A 21,473-nucleotide genomic window follows, 5' to 3' on the forward strand; every position below is an offset into this window, starting at 1 on the left:
AAAGCGCGGAGGAGGGCAGGAGCATGGACATCTGCATAAGGAACCCAGGAACGCTCCTCGGGACCATAACCGCGCCAATGAACCAGGAACTGTAATCGGCCGCGCACCAATCGAGAGTCCAGGATCCGGCTCACCTCATACTCCTCATTACCGTCAACCCGAATGGGACGGGGCCGAGGCAGACAGGTAGTGAAGCGATTACAGATCAGAGGTTTCAACAGTGATACATGAAAGATATTGGAGATCCGCATCCCAGTCGGAAGGGCAAGGGCATAGGCCACCGGATTCACCTTGCGGAGAATGCAAAAAAGGACCGACAAAACGGGGAGCTAGTTTGGGTGTGGGCACCTGAAGATTGAGGTTACGAGTAGACAACCACACCTGATCGCCGACCTGGTATGAAGGAGCGGGCAACCGTCTGCGATCAGCCTGGAACTTCTGACGCTGAGCCGAGTCTCTCAAGGACTTCTGGATCTGCCCCCATGAAGAACGCAGGGCAGCAAGATGGTTCTCCACAGCCGGAATGTCCTATGGTGAGAACCTCTCAGGTAATACTGCGGGTTGGTACCCATAGTTGGCCATGAAGGGAGACATCCCGGAGGAGGAGTTTACCGCCGAGTTCCTGGCAAACTCTGTCCAAGGCAGGAGATCGGCCCAATCGTCTTGATGGTCTGAGATATAACACCGAAGGAATTGTTCGAAGGCCTGATTGGAACGCTCCGCAGCCCCATTGGACTGCGGGTGGTAGGCTGAAGAAAAGGAGAGACTAATACCCAACTGGGAGCAGAAGGCGCGCCAGAATCTGGACATGAACTGACTCCCGCGGTCCAAGACAATCACCTTGGGCAACCCATGCAGGCGAAAAATCTCCTGGAAAAGACCATGGCCAGTTCTTGCGCTGTTGGTAATTTCCTGAGTGGAATACAATGGCACATTTTGGAAAAACGATCGACGACCATGAGAATGACCGTATGACCCCGAGACACAGGGAGGTCTACAATAAAGTCCATGCCCAGGTGTGACCAAGGATGCTTCCCATTGGGAATGGGTTGCAGAAGACCCATTGGAAGATGCCGTGGAGATTTATTCTGGGCACAGATCGAACATGCCGCTACATAAGAGGTGATGTCGGCACGGAGAGTTGGCCACCAGAACAACCGAGAGACGACCCAAGACAACTGGTTCCTCCCTGGATGCCCGGCAGTTTTGGAGTTATGGTAGGTACGCAGCAGATGGGTGCGCAACCCCTCGGGTACAAAACATCTACCCTCCGGTCTCTCAGGAGGAGCGTCAGTTTGAGCCGCCAAAATCTGCTCCCCAAGGGGAGAAGTCAGACTGGTGCGAATGGCAGCCAGGATCTGATCCGGAGGTATGACCGAGGTTGGCTCAGAGTCCTCCCTGGACAATTCAGAGTATTGCCGCGATAATGCATCAGCCCTGACATTCTTGGAACCAGGCAAATAGGAGACCACGTAGTTGAACCGCGACAAGAACAAGGCCCATCTGGCCTGATGGGGTGTCAATCTTTTGGCCTCCGAAAGATAAGTCAGGTTCTTATGATCGGTAAGAATGAGGACCGGAACCGCGGAGCCCTCGAGCAGGTGCCTCCATTCCTTGAGAGCCAGAATGATTGCCAACAACTCCCTATCTCTAATCTGGTAGTTGCACTCTGCAGAGGAAAGCTTCCTGGAGTAGAACCCACAGGGAAGTAGGGGTCCATCGGGCGACCGACGTTGAGACAGGAGAGCGCCTACTCCCGTCTCGGATGCATCAACCTCAAGGACAAAGGGCAATCCAGGATTGGGATGAGACAGTATCGGAGCCGAAGCAAAGGCGGATTTCAGAGCCTCGAAAGCTACGATGGCCTCGGATGGCCACTCGTGAGGATTACTGCCCTTCTTGGTTAGATCTGAGAGAGGCTTTGCCAGCGTGGATAAGTTCCTGACGAACTTCCGATAGTAGTTGGCGAAACCCAAAAAGTGCTCAATGGGCCGAAGACCATTGGGACGAGGCCACTGCAGAACCGCCGCAACCTTCTGAGGGTCCATGGAGAATCCCTCCGCAGAAATGATGTAGCCCAAAAAACCAATTTGGGATCGATGGAATTCGCACTTCTCAAGTTTACAAAAAAGTTTGTTCTCACGTAATCGTTGCAGCACCTGCTTGACATCCTGGATATGGGACTCCAAGGAGGCAGAGTAAACCAGGATGTCATCCAAGTAAACTACCACGCACTGCTGCGACAAGTCACGAAGGACATCATTTATGAATTCCTGAAAAACTGCGGGCGCGTTACACAACCCGAAGGGCATCACCAGGTATTCGTAGTGACTGGTTCTGGTGTTAAACGCGGTCTTCCACTCATCCCCCTGTTTGATCCGTACGAGGTTGTACGCCGCCCTAAGGTCAAGTTTGGTAAAGACTGTTGCCCCCTTAAGGCGGTCGAACAACTCAGTAATCAAGGGAATCGGGTAGGCATTCTTAGTGGTGATTTGATTGAGACCCCTATAATCGATGCAAGGCCTCAATTCACCACCCTTCTTTACAAAGAAAAAGCCCGCTCCTGCTGGGGAAGTAGACTAACGAATGTGCCCCCTGGAAAGCGCATCCGCAACGTACTCCTCCATGGCCTTATTCTCCGCAACCGAGAGAGGATACACCCTGCCACGCGGAGTGGCACCGGGTTGCAAGGATATGGTGCAGTCGTAAGGACGATGAGCAGGTAAGGCACCAGCGCGTACCTTATCAAACACGTCCTGGTACTCCCCATAATCGGTGGGCAACGCAGAGTCCGAGGAGGCACACAACACCTTAACCGGCGCACGGATGCACCCAGCCCCAAACTGTGGAGACCACGAGAGAATCTCGGCCGTTCGCCAATTAAATGTTGGATTGTGCGTCTGGAGCCAGGGATACCCCAGAACCACCGAATAGTGCGGAGAAGAAATCACCTGGAAACAGGCCAACTCCCTGTGAACAGCCCCAATCGTTACTTCAACTGGCATGGTCTCGTGGGTAACCAGTGGTGGTTGCAAGGGCCTGCCATCTATCGCCTCGAGAACCAATGGGGTAACTCGAGCCTGCAGGGGATTAGAGTGCTGGGCAGCAAACGAGCTGTCCATAAACAACCCGCCGGCCCCAGAATCTACCAATGCCTGGGCCGTCACCGAGCCCTCCGCCCAAGAGAGGACAACGGTGATCAGTGGTTTATCTCTGCGGAACGCCGGGGACGAGGAGACTCCACCCAAGATCTGTCCCCGACAGGATCTCAGGTGCGAGCGTTTCTCGGACGGACCGGACAGGACTGCCGAAAGTGCCCACCAAGGCCACAGTACAGGCAGCGACCCTCCCAACGCCGAGCGGCCCGCTCTCCCTCGGAAAGGGGAGCAAACCCCAGCTTCATGGGCTCACCACCAGACAATCTATCCCCAGGAGGCGAGGGAGGAACGGGTGGGACAGAAAACACAGGTGCCAGTCGATTGGAAGGCCTCCGCAGGCGTTCCTTGAGTGAAGGTCTCTCCCTGAGCCTGGTATCAATCAGGATCAGGAAGGAAATTAGTGCTTCCAGCTCCACAGGCAATTCCTTGGCTGCGATCTCGTCCTTCAATGCATCAGAAAGACCCTGAGAAAACGCAGCCACCAGAGCCTCATTGTTCCAACCCACCTCTGCCGCCAGGGTACTAAACTCTATGGCGTACTCGGCAACGGTCCGTGAACCCTGATGCATAGACATAAGCGCCGAGGCGGAGCGAGCCGGTACGTCGAATACCCTGCGGAAGGCATCGACAAAACTGGAAAACTCGTGAATCAACGGGTCATTCCTCTCCCATAAGGGATTTGCCCAGGCCAAGGCCTTGTCTGAGAGTAGCGATATTAGGAAACCCACCTTTGACCTCTCAGTCGGAAAAGCGTGGGGTATTAATTCAAAGTAAATCCCCACCTGGTTGAGGAACCCACGACACTGACTCGGCTCACCCCCAAAGCGCTGTGGAAGAGGGGCTGAACCAGTCATGCCTCTGGGCGCCGCGGGTGCCGCAGCAGCCATGGCGGTAGGCGCAACAAGCGGAACAGCAGCGGGAGTGACCACCGGAGTGACAACCGGCCTAATAGCACCAGGAGTAAGGTTCGTGGTGCGTGCAAGCAGAGTTTGCAACGCCTGAGCAAACTGATCCAACAGGAGATCCTGTTGATCCAGTCTGGCGACCAACATTGGAAGCGAAGGCGTACCTGCACCGTCAGGATTCATGGCACTTGTGTAATGTCAGGGCAGGGCTGTGGAACGGACAGGTAGGCCTAGTGGCAGGGTAACGCACTGGCTGACGACAACCACCACCAACAGACCGAAGTCCCTCAGGGCGCGGAGTCTAAGTCCCAGGCTGACCTTCACCAGGGCCCCTGATGGTGGGGATGGACTTGACGCAGCCAGGAACCAGGTCGCGGCCCCCGAGACACCCCGGCTGCTGTAATGGCCGCCGCCAATGGCGTGTAGCTGGGAAAAATGACAATAGCGTAGTCAGGCAGGCCGGGTCGACAACAACGAAAGAAAACGGTACAGAACAGTAGACAGAGAATCACAGGTCACGGGCCGGGTTCAGCAACGGAAGGTCAGATCGAAGGAAAACACAGAGAATGGTCTTAGTCACAAGCCAAGTCAGATACCAGAAGAGTCACGAGAGTATACACAGAGCTGTAGCAAGACCAAGACACAAGAGCAAAGAGCATGTGCGGATCACAGGCTTATATGTACTCAGCCACACCTCTCTGGGGGATGGACCTCAGAGACCTGAAGGCATAAAAGATTCCCACCATGCTCAGCAGAAATCCAAGATGGATGCCAGCACATGGAGTAACATAACCTCTGGGAAAAGGTAGGACCTTGACAGACTCCTCTGTCTTACATTTTTTGAAGGCCATTTTATTCCTTTTAATATGTCTTATGTTAAAGTTTAGCCACCCAGGTTAAATCGTAGCACTTACTTTTGTTGCCTATTGGAATACACTGGCTAATACCTCTATTTAATATGTTCCTAAAAGTACTCCTATCGTTCCTCAGTGTTCAATGTTTCTAGGATTTGGTTCCATTTAATATCTTGAATTACTGTGCGCAGTTTAAAAAAGTTGGCTCTTTTCAAATTAAGTTTTCTTGCACTACCCATGTGCCTCCTTTTCCTATGATTTATGCTGAATGTAATTATCATGTGATCGCTAGTTCCCAAGCTGTCCCGTATTTCCACATCTGCTACCAGATCTGCGTTATTTGTAATTTCTAGATCTAGTAATGCAGTCTTTTTAGTCGGGGCATCCACCAATTGGCCCATGAACTTTTCCTGTATGACATTTAATAAATGAAGAGCCTTAAATTAATTTACTGTTCCTTCTGCTCAGTCAATATCTGGATAGTTAAAGTCTCCTATAATGATGACATTGTCCTGCCTCACTGCCATTTCTCCCTTTGAAGCTCCATCCACAGGAATTCCACCTCCCCCTTGCCCCATTTGCAATGTCGTGATGTTCACATGCATATCATTCTTGATATACAGGCATTCCTCTTCTACCCTCCCTATCCCTCCAATATAAGGAATACACCTTGATCATTGCCAGCCAGTCATGTGAGCTGTCAAACCAAGTTTCTGATATTCCCACGAAGTCAAAATCCTCCTCGTGCTTCAGCAGCTCCAGCTCTTGTATAAAAATGGTAATTGAGCGCTGGGAACATCAAAATAAAGCAGCTAGCATAGGAGGTAACCTTTGGAACCCAATAAGAACATGTAAAAAAAGTATGCAGCGCTAATAAAGCTAATAAGAACAAATGGAAAATCAGAACATGAATGCACATTAGCATAAATGAAAAAAACTCAGTCCATATTACATGGTGAGATAAAGTGATAGGTGCAATAGTCCAAGTAATCCATGGTCAGAGATAACCGTGACTCTTGTGATCTTAAAGTTGTACAAATAATGCACTAACCAGATAGCGCATAAAGTGCGCATGGAGCAATTAAGACCCGCTCCTGGTGCTCTGGACTTGTGATATTAGGAGGATGTCATCTACAGGTTGGCCACAAGATGTCATCAATCCAGGTATATTCGTAAGTCATCCACCAGAAAAATCATCAGCGGGGGAGGGGGTAATCACACATCACTCCAAACCAGCAAGAACCTTCAAAAGTGGGCCCCCATGCAATAGATGAGACCCAGAGAAGCTTCTGATAGTGTAGTATATATTTAATAAGCAAACTTACAGCATGTACAAATAACGGATAAACTTACATCCAGAATAAGATCAGGCCACCAGGGTGTCAGTCAGGGGCACCACCTAACGCGTTTCATGTAAATAACACTTCCTCAGAGCTCCAGCTCTTCCATGTTGTTAGCTAGACTTCTAGCATTTGTGTACATGGATTGCCAATCCACTTCCACCTTGTTTAGATATTATGGTATTCTCCCCCTAATTAGCACCCTCTGACCTTACACACCTTCCTCTAACTTTGTCATTTGTGCCAACGTGCACCCCCTGACCTTACCCACCTTCCTCTAACTTTGTCATTTGGTCCTCCCCAGCCCCGCCCAACAATCTGTCCATCCGATCTGCGATATGCCGAACCCAAGCCCCTGGTAAACAACATACCATTTGGCAATCGCGTTCTTTGTGACAGATCGCCCTATCTGTCCTTCTAATAATTGAGTCCCCTACCACCAGTATCTGCCTAACCTTGCCTGTATTCTTCCCCTCTCCTTGCCGGATCAGTCATTCCCCTAGCAGCTAGGGGAGGGAGACACTCCAGCCATGCCACTGCACATACTGTATATTGGGATGTACCAACTCAGGACTAGCCTCTCTTCCCTCTACCCAGCAGCTTATTTACCGCAAGGCAAACAAGGCTTTTGCCAAGTGCGGCAATTTTCAGGGTGTGGTGCTGTCCACCCAGAAGGATGGACACATGTGGCAGGAATGGGGACCTGGTGAGGCTCTGCCATGGAATCCGAGGAGACTGCGCGTTGCTGCAGGGTGTAAGCTTCCCACACAAGGAACACAGACACTGGGCTTGGCTCCGGGGATAGCCGGCTGATTTCCAGAGAAGTTAGTGCTTGACTAACTCTCTCTCTGTGATTGGTGGTATTGGGGGCCAGGGGGTGTTTGGCAGACAGAGGCGACGATGGGGCTGGGGGGAGGTGATGGGGGGGGACGCTCAATTTTAGTGTTGCCTAGGGCAGCACAAAAGCTATATACACCACTGCCTCTGCCCTTCCTTCTGTCACCCAGCTACCTACCTCTGGCTCCTGTACCTCCATTTCCCTACCCCCGTCTATACTGGCCCCTGCCAGCACCTGCTGGGTAATGTCCAAGCTCCTTTTCAGGATGCTGATGCTTTGCAGTGTTGCCACTCGATTCTCTAGACCCAAGATCTGGGCTTCCAGGGAAATAACTAACTCACATCTTGCACAGCAGTATTTGCCCTGGAGGAATGCATACATGGAGCAAGATGTGCACTGGGTCGCATCACCAATCCTGTTGGATATTTTACCCACTACCATATTGGTGATAACCAAAAGATAAAATAAATACAATTTAGTTTTTTTTTTCATATACAGTGGGGCAAAAAAGTATTTAGTCAGCCACCAATTGTGCAAGTTCTCCCACTTAAAAAGATGAGAGAGGCCTGTAATTGGCATCATAGGTAGACCTCAACTATGAGAGACAAAATGAGAAAAAAAAATCCAGACAATCACATTGGCTGATTTGGAAAGAATTTATTTGCAAATTATGGTGGAAAATAAGTATTTGGTCAATATGAAAAGTTCATCTCAATACTTTCTTATATATCCTTTGTTGGCAATGACAGAGGTCAAATGTTTCCTGTAAGTCTTCACAAGGTTGGCACACACTGTTGCTGGTATGTTGGCCCATTCCTCCATGCAGATCTCCTCTAGAGCAGTGATGTTTTAGAGCTGTCACTGGGCAACACGGACTTTCAACTCCCTCCAAAGGTTTTCTATGGGATTGAGATCTGAAGACTGGCTAGGCCACTCCAGGACCTTAAAATGCTTCTTACGAAGCCTCTCCTTCGTTGCCTGGGCGGTATGTTTGGGATCATTGTCATGTTGGAAGACCCAGCCACGTTTCATCTTCAATGACCTTGCTGACGGAAGGAGGTTTGCACTCAAAATCTCACGATACAGACGAGTTTCAAGAACACAAAAACCTTTAGAGCTCTCACCTCTAGAATTGCTCCATAGACTGAGTCTACCCGGACTATATCTTACATAAAGGTATAATCTACGTCACCATAAATAATGCTCCATGATATGATTAGTTAATAGCCACTATTTATTATTTGACCCCCTCCACCCCCCCCCTTTTTTTTTTTTATCCCCTTCCTCCTATGATGCTACTCTTCACACTTCCTTTCACCTGATGCGCCTTTCTCTCTTCTTTTCCTTTTCTTCTTTCCTTCACACCTTTTTCCTCTACAAATAACTATATCTTTTATGAGGGACAGGGTGCCCTTTCACATATAGGTATGATTGTCTTTCACAATAAGAACCCTACATTTCCCAGCTACGGACACAGAAGAACTGCACGTCTTCAAATGATATATTGTACTACGCTTCATGGTCCCATTATTTGAATAATCCCTACGCATTAGAGCAGCATCCACTATAATTCTCTAGACTACCTATTATAATCAGTACTCTTTTTTTGGTTTAGTTTACTCAACTACTACAATGTGATCTTTTGTATCAGGGTAATTCACACTTCAAATAAACTTATGACCCGTCTGCGCTACGGGAGATTAAGACAGATGTTTATGCGCGGACTGTGCTCCGTATCCGTATATGACTTGTTATGCCTTTCTTATTTCAAAATAAAACTTTTTTTGGAAAAAAAAAAAAAAAATCTCACGATACATGGCCCCATTCATTCTGTCCTGTACATGGATCAGTCGTCCTGGTCCCTTTGCGGAGAAACAGCCCCAAAGCATGATGTTGCCACCCCCATGCTTCACAGTAGGTATGGTGTTCTTTGGATGCAACTCAGCATTCTCTCTCCTCCAAACACGACGAGTTGTGTTTCTACCAAACAGTTCTATTTTGGTTTCATCTGACCATATGACATTCTCCCAATCCTCTTCTGGATCATCCAAATGCTCTCTAGCAAACTTCAGACGGGCCCGGACATGTACTGGCTTAAGCAGGGGGACACGTCTGGCACTGCAGGATCTAAATCCCTGGAGGCGTAGTGTGTTACTGATGGTAGCCTTTGTTACGTTGGTCCCAGCTCTTTGCAGGTCATTCACTAGGTCCCCCCGTGTGGTCCTGGGATTTTTGCTCACCGTTCTTGTGATCGTTTTGACCCCACAGGGTGAGATCTTGCGTGGAGCCCCAGATCGAGGGAGATTATCAGTGGTCTTGTATGTCTTCCATTTTCTAATTATTGCTCCCACAGTTGATTTGTTCACACCAAGCTGCTTGCCTATTGCAGATTCAGTCTTCCTAGCCTGGTGCAGGTCTATAATTTTGTTTCTGGTGTCCTTCGACAACTCTTTGGTCTTCACCATAGTGGAGTTTGGAGTGTGACTGTTTGACAGGTGTCTTTTATACTGATAACAAGTTCAAACAGGTGCCATTGATACAGGTAATGAGTGCAGGACAGAGGAGCCTCCTAAAGAAGAAGGTACAGGTCTGTGAGAGCCAGAAATCTTGCTTGTTTGTAGGTGACCAAATACTTATTTTCTACCATAATTTGCAAATAAATTCTTTCCAAATCAGCCAATGTGATTGTCTGGATTTTTTTTTCTCATTTTGTCTCTCATAGTTGAGGTCTACCTATGATGCCAATTACAGGCCTCTCTCATCTTTTTAAGTGGGAGAACTTGCACAATTGGTGGCTGACTAAATACTTTTTTGCCCCACTGTATATGCACACTGCTCAAAAAAATTAAAGGAAAACTTTTTAATCAGAGTAAAGCACCAAGCCAATTAAACTCCTGTGATATTGATCTGGTCAGTTAAGTAGCAGAGGGGGTTGTTAATCAGTTTCAGCTGCTTTGGTGTTAATGAAATTAAAAACAGGTGCACTAGATGGGCAACAATGAGACGACCCCCAAAACAGGAATGGTTTTACAGGTGGAGGCCACTGACATTTTTTCCCTACTCATCTTTTTTGACTGTTTTTCACTAGTTTTGCATTTAGCTAGGGTCAGTGTCACCACTGGTAGCATGAGGCAATACCTGGATCCTACAGAAAGTGCACAGGCAGTCCAACTCCTCCAGGATGGCACAATACATGCCATTGCCACTTCTGGTTTGCTGTGTCTCCCAGCACAGTCTCAAGAGCATGGAGGAGATTCCAGGAGACAGGCAGTTAGTCTAAGAGAGCTGGACAGGGACGTAGAAGGTCCTTCACCCATCAGCAGGATGATATCTTCTCCTTTGTGCAAGGAGGAACAGGATGAGCCCTACAAAATGACCTCCAGCAGGCCACTGGTGTAAATGTCTCTGACCAAACATTCAGAAACAGACTTCATGAAGGTGGCCTGAGGGCCCAACGTCTTCTAGTGGGCCCTGTGCTCACTACCCTGCACCATAGAACTCAATTGGCATCTGCCACTAAACATTAGAATTGGCAGGTCCAGCACTGGAGCCCTGTGCTTTTCACAGATGAGAACAGGTTCACCCTGAACACATGTGGCCAACGTGAAAGAGTCTGGAGAAGCCGTGGAGAAAGTTATGCTGCCTGTAACATCATCCAGCATGACCGCTTTGGTGGTCTGGGGAGGCATATCCATGGAGGGATGCACAGACTTCTACAGGCTAGACAATGGCAACCTGACTGTCATTAGGTATCGGGATGAAATCCTTGGACCCATTGTCAGACCCTACACTGGTGCAGTGGGTCCTGGGTTCCTCCTGGTGTACGACAATGCCCGGCCTTATGTGGTGAGAGTATGCAGGCAGTTCCTGGAGGATGAAGGAATTGATACCATTGAATGGCTCCCATGCTTGCCTGACCTAAATCCAATAGATCACCTCTGGGATATCATGCTTCGGTCCATCTGACATCGCCAGGTTGCACCTCAGACTGTCCAGGAACTCAGTGATGCCCTGTTCCAGATCTGGGAGGAAGTACCCCAGAACACCATCCGTCGGCTCATTAGGTGCACATAGAGGCGCCTTCCTCTCTTTTTATTGTTACTGCATTAGAGCCTTTCTTCCACTCTAAGAAGAGCTGCCTCAGTGTTACTGCTCCCATCCAGCCATCCCTGATAGCCATCTGGCACCTTTATCTTACAGCTACAGAGGTTGGGCTCCAACAAGCGCGCCCTATACAATATTCATTAGGTGCATTGTCAGGCATGCATACAAGCACATGGGGGCCATGTAAACTACTGAGTACCATTTTGAGTTGCTGCAACGAAATTTCAGCAATATGGACTAACCTGCTGCATAATTTTTTCACTTTGATTTTTGGGGTGTCTTTGAATTCAGTCCTCTGTAGGTTGATAATTTTCATCAAACGATGGGGCATCCTTAAGTTCCTAATACATTACCCAGTCCATATCAGTATAGATATCCAGGATGATATTTTTCCCCATTGAGATCTGATGTGGTTTCAAAATGTTCCTTTAATCTTTTTGAGCAGTGTATATATGTGTATATATTTGGCTGTTAAACCTCCTTACTAATCAAAGTACAAATTACTCCTAGTACGCTGAGTTACCCCAAAATACTCCTGAGTAGAGCAAGTGTACATCAAGTCCTCCAGGTTACTCCCACTACTTCAAATTATTTATAGTATCCCAAGTCACTCCAAAGTACTCTCAAGTACTCCAAAAATACTCCCAGTGCTCTGAGTTACCCCAAATCACTCCCAGCACTCCAAGTCACTCCCATAAACCCAAGTTACTCCAAAATACTCCCAAGTACTCCAAATTACTCCCAAATACTCCCATGCACTCCCTGATTCAGTATTCACAGACCCCTCACAATACCCCAGCTCCCCTACTGTGTCCCTCTCCCACACTTACAGTGTGCCTGCAGCCCCTGCCATTGTGCTGGGGCTCTTCCTGCCAGTGTGTTTTGGGCACTTCAGCTGATCCTCCTGTCAGTGTCCTACACCCAGCAGCTGATCCTCCTGCAAGTACGCCCAGACTCCTGACTCTGGCAACCTTACTCCCAGCTTACCGGCTCTCCTGTCAGTGTCTCAGCTCTGTCCCTCTCACCTCCTGAAGTAGCCCTTCTTCTCACAGGTTAGTAGTGTCTCTCTCACTCTCGCATGTCAAGGAGCCTGCCTTAGCCTGCCTCCACCTCCCCCACAGTGTCCACCTCTCAGAGAGGTGTTCTGCCTCTCCTCAGCATGCTCTCTAGCGTGCTCTCTGAATTCTTCATTTCAGCATCTGATAACATGTGGGACATGTAGCAGGACTCACCATGTAGTGAAACGTAGCCCTATCTGTCCCTGGTGCATTTGCACGAGTACCAATACTCATGCAAATGCTTAGTATCGTCACCAATACCGATTCCAGTGGAACCCTAATATGTATACAATATATATATATTTTATACAAAATTGCCTTGTTTATGTGCAGTGGCTAAGTGGTTAGCACTTCTGCCTAGCAGCACTAGGGTCATCGATTCTAATCCTGGCCATGGCACTATCTGCATGGAGTTTGCATGTTCTCTCTGGGTCTGTGTGGGTTTTCTCCGGTTTTCTCTCACACGCCAAAGACATGGTTGGTTAACTGGCTTCTGTCTAAATTGGTCCAAATATGTGTACAATATGTATGAAAGTGAGTTAGGGACATTAGATTATAAGCTCCTTGAGGGTAGGGACTGATGTGAATGTATAATATATATGTAAAGTGCTGCGTAAACTGATGGATCTACACAAGTACTTGAAATAAATAAATAACATTTCCATGGGGGTTGAATTTTTCTATCATTACTTATTTGGACATGTACTTTTGCCAATACACTGAATACGTTGTATTTACTTTGTTTCAAATGTTCAATAAAAATATAGTGTGTACAAACCTTTCGACACCTGTTTCAGACTTTCTAAACGAAAAATGTTTTCGTACGAGAACAGAACTAAAAATTTTAGTTTAATCTGTACTGTTTTCCTACGAGCAAAAATCGGAAATGAAAGACTGCACATGCTCAGAGACAAACAAAAAAGCCTTTGTCATACAAGAATTTTCACGCAATTACTACCCTCCTCAGTTTCGACCTGATGTGAAACATCGAGGAAAACCGGACAATCATTCGTCCGATTTTCTTATAGTGAGTACTTGGTTTTAGACTGTCATTTTCTATAATAATTGCTTTTTAAACAAAGCTTTAAGTAGAAGATAAGCAGTGAGCACATACCCTGAGAAGAGATCCAGTGGACAGTATTTGCTAATCCTCTTCCATTTTCCTTTTGAAACCTAAAAATATGTAGAAAATCATTTCAAATGTCACTTCAAATTTTTAGTGCAGCATATGCTACTTTGATCAAGCATAAAATGGGTCAATAGTAAAGTAGCTATGAAAATACAATGTTATAGATACACAGTTATAACTGATGTTGCTTAGTTTCAGAAATCAGTGATGCGCAAATCATACAGCCTGATGCTCAAGACATGCAGTTCCTGACACCGGGCAGGTTTTTTTTTTTTACATTTAGCCCAACTGTGGTCCAGCAGCCCCTTTAGCCTGGGTTCACAAATATGGGTGCCAAAATCGGAATGCAATGTAGGCATGCATTTCTTTGTGAATACCATTCTGGTTTCTGTGCGATGTTAGTACAGGTGCAATTTTGCCGGCTCTCTCTCTACAACTACAATTGACTTCAATGCAAAGTCGCCTCTTATTGATTTCAATGCAAAATCTGCAACGCACCACTCCAAACTCGCAGAGGACCTTTTTCGTAATGGCTCTTAAAATGCAATGTGTGTGGATTGCATCTGTGTGAACCACCTCAATAGGAACACATAATATCTAGTCTGTTATACGAATCTGTGCGCTTGAAAACGCATTCAATGGCGCTTAAAATGTGGTGAGATTTATCATGTGGCAAATCACAGCATGTGAAGCTTGTCACTCAAAAGAAGCTCCTGCTCCTTTTTTGGCCAACAAGCTTCACGCCATGTGATTTGCCTTGTGACATTCCCGGCAAAAGTGCACCGTGTTTTAGGTGCCATTAAAAGGAATAACACCTGAACCGACATTTTGCAATTGTAGTGAGTTTTGAGATTGTGGGAAGAATCGCCATTCTGCTGCAATTCCAAAACACCCAGGTGTGAATGGGGCCTAACAGAGCGGGCACCGGAGCTTGCTTTGGCTGCTCAGCATGCGTTTGAACTAAGCACCCAGGTGTTTCCCTGTGCAAGGGTAACCTGAAGGAATAATGTATTTTTTTCCCTCTGTGGGGCTGGCACCATATTTATTCGCTCAGCAGATGCGCGTTAAGTGAGTCCAACATTCCCCTTTGCTGATGAGCACCCAATTGGTGTTCGTCACACAGCAAGGTCTCCCCTCTCCATGCTGGACCCAGTGCTGGAGAAAGGCAGGGAGGTGAGTAAGAGATAAGCAATGCAAAGCTAAAAACATTAGAAGCTTAGGTTGCCATAAAGCCCCTTTTATTTTTAAAAGCCCCAGACATTCCTAAGGTTCCATTCACACTTGTGCAACTTGTTGTGTGACTTTGGACACTAAAATTGCATGACAAGTTATAGCCCATGTTTTTCAATGACAACCGTTCATATAAGTATGACTTAATGCAGCGACTTCAATGTAGTTCATGCACTGACTTTCATGCAACTTGAGTGCCATAGACTGCAATGTAAACCCTCAAAAGTTGTATGAACGTTATGCCTGATTGTTATACATGCAACAGCTGTTGATCATCATTAATGAAAGCCAAAATTGTATCCAAGTTGCACCCATCCAAAGTTGCGTCAAAGTTGCACTCCAAAGTCATACAACTTTGAAGTCGTGCAAGTGTGAATGGAACCTAAAAGCATCACTGGCTAATAAAAAACATCAACCTTTCATTGATTTTTATCAGGACAAGTAGATGGTTATGAGGGACAAGTAGATTGGGACCACGATTTAGTCCCTAGGACAAGTAGGTTTTTTTTTTAAATGTCCATAATCCTGAGAATCTTTTTTACCTCTTTTAAAAGGGTAACAATTTTGTCATGTGATCATGTACAGTGGGGCAAAAAAGTATTTAATCAGCCACCAATTGTGCAAGTTCTCCCACTTAAAAAGATGAGAGAGGCCTGTAATTGGCATCATAGGTAGACCTCAACTATGAGAGACAAAATGAGAGAAAAAAACCAGACAATCACATTGGCTGATTTGGAAAGAATTTATTTGCAAATTATGGTGGAAAATAAGTATTTGGTCACCTACAAACAAGCAAGATTTCTGGCTCTCACAGACCTGTACCTTCTTCTTTAAAAGGCTCCTCTGTCCTGCACTCATTACCTGTATCAATGCCACCTGTTTGAACTTGTTATCAGTATAAAAGACACCTGTCCACAACCTCAAACAGTCACACTCCAAACTCCACTATGGTGAAGACCAAAGAGCTGTCGAAGGACACCAGAAACAAAATTGTAGACCTGCACCAGGCTGGGAAGACTGAATATGCAATAGGCAAGCAGCTTGGTGTGAACAAATCAACTGTGGGAGCAATAATTAGAAAATGGAAGACATACAAGACCACTGATAATCTCCCTCGATCTGGGGCTCCACGCAAGATCTCACCCTGTGGGGTCAAAATGATCATAAGAACGGTGAGCAAAAATCCCAGGACCACACGGGGGGACCTAGTCAATGACCTGCAGAGAGCTGGGACCAACGTAACAAAGGCTACCATCAGTAACACACTACGCCGCCAGGGACTCAGATCCTGCAGTGCCAGACGTGTCCCCCTGCTTAAGCCAGAACATGCCTGGGCCCGTCTGAAGTTTGCTAGAGAGCATTTGGATGATCCAGAAGAGGATTGGGAGAATGTCATATGGTCAGATGAAACCAAAATAGAACTGTTTGGTAGAAACACAACTCGTTGTGTTTGGAGGAGAGAGAATGCTGAGTTGCATCCAAAGAACACCATACCTACTGTGAAGCATGGGGGTGGCAACATCATGCTTTGGGGCTTATTCTCCGCAAAGGGACCAGGACGACTGATCCATGTACAGGACAGAATGAAAGGGGCATGTATCGTGAGATTTTGAGTGCAAACCTTCCTCCATCAGCAAGGGCATTGAAGATGAAACGTGGCTGGGTCTTCCAACATGACAATGATCCCAAACATACCGCCCGGGCAACGATGGAGAGGCTTCGTAAGAAGCATTTCAAGGTCCTGGAGTGGCCTAGCCAGTCTCCAGATCTCAACCCCATAGAAAACCTTTGGAGGGAGTTGAAAGTCCGTGTTGCCCAGCGACAGCCCCAATACATCACTGCTCTAGAGGAGATCGGCATGGAGGAATGGGCCAACATACCAGCAACAGTGTGTGCCAACCTTGTGAAGACTTACAGGAAACGTTTGACCTCTGTCATTGCCAACAAAGGATATATAACAAAGTATTGAGATGAACTTTTGATATTGACCAAATACTTATTTTCCACCATAATTTGCAAATAAATTCTTTCCAAATCAGCCAATGTGATTGTCTGGATTTTTTTTTCTCATTTTGTCTCTCATAGTTGAAGTCTACCTATGATGCCAATTACAGGCCTCTCTCATCTTTTTAAATGGGAAAACTTGCACAATTGGTGGCTGACTAAATACTTTTTTGCCCCACTGTATCTCTTCTTCCTGATAGTGGGGGGGGGGGGGTAGAGTTACAAGACAGAAAAAGTATGTCTGTATTACATAACAAGAGAAAGGGAAGTGCAGACCCCAACACGGGTAAATAATTTATTAAATGAAGCAAAGATACAGTAAAACAAAATATATTGCACTCATATCTATGTAAAGTCACACAGGCACTTCAGTGAAGATACACAGACCAGGAAGAAAAGACACTCCAGAGGGGATGGATGGATAGAGCCACAGATGGATCAACAGTATACTTCCCTTTATCTTCTGTACACCACCTGGATGTCGGGTAAACTGCCGCTGCTGCTGAGCCACCCTGTCAAGATTACAAGTATTCTGGGAGTAGAGCACAGTGGAACCGCACTACCGATATACACACAGCCACAGCCAGTAGGAAAGCTGAGCCAGCAGGAGAAAGAAACACTGGCTAACAGGGGAAGCTACAGCGCATTGTTAGGTTATCATGCATTTTGCATTTTGGGGCCGTGTCCCCATTTATCAAGTCTATAGCAATATTAACAGAGCCTCCTATATACAGCAATCTAACCCAGTAGCATATTAACCCCTTATTACCAGGCAGTAGATTTATAGGATGTTACATGTTAACCCTTATGTTGTAAGCTCTGTATGCAAAATATCAATAAATTAAGTATAATAAATGTATAAAAACATGTTAAATATGGGTGCCCTATTATTGCTAGTATGGAGAGCCTGACATGTGGAGTATTACAGTATGATAAGATTTTCTTTCAACCTATTGTAACATCCTTGTACCTACTAGACAGTTTACAACATTACACATGGGAACCAGGCTATCTGTTGTTGTGTTTGGCCGTGTGCTCATTGTACCCATCCATACCACGAGGCAGTCCTGGAAGCTCTACAATACTTTTTGTTCAGTTCAGATCATATTTCATGTTTACAATCTTTCTTTATTTCACAATGTACTAGACTTGCATTAAAACATAAAAACTTTTAGTTAAATAACTTTAATCTGAAAAGTTGGGCACAGTTATGGGCGCCCACTTTGTGCCATGCTATGCAAATATATTCATGGGTTTTGGGGGAAAATACCATTTGTGGGACAATAGACACTTGGTATTCGGGTGGCCCTGCCCTAGACAGTTTCTCCCTTTCTTCCCTACTTTCATTACTAAGCTTAATAGCCAACCTTGGTCTGTTGAGAACGTCATGTCCAAACATTGGTCCATATTATTACAAGATCCAGCCCTACAAAAGTTCTACCAGAGAAACCCAAAATAGTGTTTAGGAGATACAGTTGCAAGAAAAAGTATGTTAACCCATTGGGATTACGTGGAGTTTTGCATGAATTGGACATAAAATGTGCTCTGAAAGTCATCTAAGTCACAACAATAGAAGAACACAGTCTGCTGAACATAATACTAAACAAACATTAGATGTTGCCATGGTTTAATTGCACATAACATGTAAACATTCACAGTGCAGGGAGGAAAAAGTATGTGAGGCCCTAGCTTAATGACTTCTCCCAGAGCTAATTGGAGCCAGGAGTGAGCCAACCTTGACTCCAATCAGTGTGATGATATTGGATGTGTTGCTGACAGCTGGCCTGCCCTTAAAAAACACACACCTGTTTTGGGTTTACTGGTTTCAAGAAGCACTGTCTGATGAGAACCATGCCTCGCAGAAAAGAGCTCTCAGAAGACCTACGATCAAGAATTGTTGACTTGCATGAAGCTGGAAAGGGTTACAAAAGTATCTCCAAAAGCCTTGATGTTCATGTGTCCACGGTAAGACAGACTGTCTACAAATGGAGAAAGTTTAGCACTGTTGCTACTCTCCCTAAGCGTGGTCGTCCTGTCAAAATGACTGCAAGAGCACAGCGCAGAATGCTGCATGAGGTAAAGAAGAATCCCAGAGTGTCAGCTAAAGACCTACAGAAATCTCTGGCACATGCTAACATTTTTGTTGACACATCTACAATAAGGAAAACATTAAACAAGAATGGAGTACACGGGAGGACACCACGGAGGAAGCCATTGCTGTCCAAAAAGAATATTGCAGCACGTTTGAATTTTTGCAAAAGAGCACCTGGATGTTCCACAGCACTACTGGCAAAATATACTGTGGACAGATGAAACCAACATTGAGTTGTTTGGGAAGAACACACAACACTATGTGTGGAGAAAAAAAGGCACAGGACACCAACATCAAAACCTCATCCCCACTGTAAAACATGGTGGAGGGAGCATCATGGCTTGGGGCTGCTTTGCTGCCTCAGGGCCTGGATGGATTGTTGTCATTGATGGGAAAATTAATTCCAGAGTTTATCAAGACATTTTGCAGGAAAACGTACGACCATCTGTCCGCCAACTGAAGTTCCGCAGAGGATGGGTGATGCAACAGGACAATGACCCAAAGCATACAAGTAATTCAACAAAACAATGGCTGCAACAGCACAGAATACGCCTTCTGGAGTGGCCCAGTCAGAGTCCTGACCTCAACCCGATTGAAATGCTGTGGCATGACCTTAAGAGAGCGATTCACACCGGACATCCCAAGAATATTGCTACACTGAAACAGTTTTGTGAAGAGGAGTGGTCCAAAATTACTCCAGATCGTTGTGCAGGACTGATCTGCAACTACAGGAAACGTTTGGTTGAGGTTATTGCTGCCAAAGGAGGGTCAACCAGTTATTAAGTTCAAAGGTTCACATACTTTTTCCTCCCTGCACTGTGAATGTTTACATGTTATGTGCAATTAAACCATAGCAACAACTAATGTTTGTGTAGTATTATGTTCAGCAGACTGTGTTCTTCTATTGTTGTGACTTAGATGACATTCAGAGCACATTTTATGCCCAATTCATGCAAAACTCCATGTAATACCAAGGGGTTCACATACTTTTTCTTGCAACTGTAACATAAAAAATATGATTGTGCCTAGTAAATTTAAACGCCGTTCAGTCAGGCATAAAATATGTTCGTACTTTTCCTAAAATCCAGGGCTCTTATCGGTTCAACAAAAAGAACTGTAGGGCCTGCAAGTTTGTTCAGCATAAGCAGAAAAGCTTCACAAATCAGGATGGACAGGTATTTAGGATCGTAGGAATTATTAACTGTACTACAGATTTTATGGTAAACAGATTCAGGTGTCCATGCAGTTTATATTGTGTGGGTTGCTCTATTCATATGATACATACCAGATTTAGGGAGTATCACAGATTTATAGAGCAGAACAGCAATAAACACAGTGGGGATTATTTACTAAAGCTGGAGAGAACAAAATCAGGTGCACCTCCGCATAGAAACCAATCAGCTTCCAGGGTTTATTGCCAAATATTAAATGAACAAGCTGAGGTTAGAAGCTGGCTGGCTCCCATGCACAGGTACACCAGATTCTGAGAGAAATAGTTTTAGTAAATCTCCCCCAGTGTTTCATGTCACTTTGTCACACATCACAATAAAGACCCATGAGGTCTGATATTATTTGGTATTGAACCTATGCTCACACATATGTCAGAGGCAGAGGGGTATTCAAAACTCTGCTAAGGGGAGATACACTGAGTTTTCACATTAAACAGTATGTCTCCCTGTGGGCTAAGTGAAGAACTAGAAGTCAGCAATCATCATTTGAGGATGTATTCCATTACCATCATGGTGTGCATATGGATAAGCAGATGGTTTGTGGTGATTTGAGGGAGCTCATTATTAAGAAACAGAGATCTGGTTTGGCGCAACTGGCAGATAAGAGCAATATTATAATTTGCCCGGCTGATAAAGGGGGAGGGGTGGTCCTTTTAGATAGAGGGGATTATGAGATGGAGATGAACAGAATTTTGAGTGATAAAAACACATATGTTAAAATTAAAGGTAATCCCACCAAGAAATTTAAAAAACAACTTGGCAATATAATTATGGAAGCCAAAGATCTGAAAATTAATGAAAAAGTAATATATCTGATCCCTTCTAACTGTAAGGTCCCAGTATTCTACTATTTGCCGAAGATTTATTAAAGCTTGAGTCGGCCTCCTGGTAGACCCATTGTTAGTGGTATAGGTTCTCTGCACTCCAGGATTGGAGAATACAGATATATTTTTGCAATCGATAGTGTCAGGAATGGACTCAGCACTGATGGTGGGACTCACCTGCCATGCCAGAAGCTCACTCCTGTAGTCAGCCAACACCTGAAGCTGTTTGCAGGAAGTGTATTTAAGGAATGACCAAGCCTGTGATCAGGGCCTTGGTGTATGTTTCCCATGAGCCCCTGTACCTGGTATCCTGTGTTCCTTCCTTGTTGCTGACCCTGCTTTGATCCTGACCTCTACTGACCGTCTCCTGTTGAACCCCTGGCTTGCCTGACCATCCTTCTGCCTGATCCTCGGTTCCGCGCTGCCCGCTAACTGCTGAACCTGGCTTGCGACCCCGACCATTCTCTGCTTGCTCCTCCTGTACCACACTGCCCGCACGATACCGACCCGGCCTGTCTGGCTACGCTTACTTCACCTGATGATCCATCCATCCCGCACGGATCACCTTTAGTAAGTCTGCCTGCCTCTTCCCATCAGACTCTGTTCCTGCACTCCCCTGCCCGTACTCTCTACCACAGCCGGATGCACTCAGGGGTCGCGACCTGGTTCCAGTCTGCACCAAGTCCATCCCCACCATCAGGGGCCCTG

At 46.0% G+C, this 21,473-nt stretch overlaps 1 protein-coding gene across 1 annotated transcript in view; it reads right to left on the reverse strand.

The window, feature by feature from the left end:
- Nucleotides 1–21,473, reverse strand: part of IPPK (inositol-pentakisphosphate 2-kinase) — an 837,585-nt gene that overhangs the window by 266,721 nt on the left and 549,391 nt on the right. Inside the window, exon 7 of the mRNA XM_089657901.1 lies at nucleotides 13,372–13,430. Within this exon, the coding sequence (XP_089514027.1) occupies nucleotides 13,372–13,430 (59 nt within the window). The remainder of the gene's footprint in view (nucleotides 1–13,371; nucleotides 13,431–21,473) is intronic.

This window comes from Staurois parvus, unplaced genomic scaffold (assembly GCF_062004578.1).
Source record: "Staurois parvus isolate SC_StPar_1 unplaced genomic scaffold, SC_StPar_1.0 ptg001039l, whole genome shotgun sequence".
NCBI classification, from domain to species: domain Eukaryota; kingdom Metazoa; phylum Chordata; class Amphibia; order Anura; family Ranidae; genus Staurois; species Staurois parvus.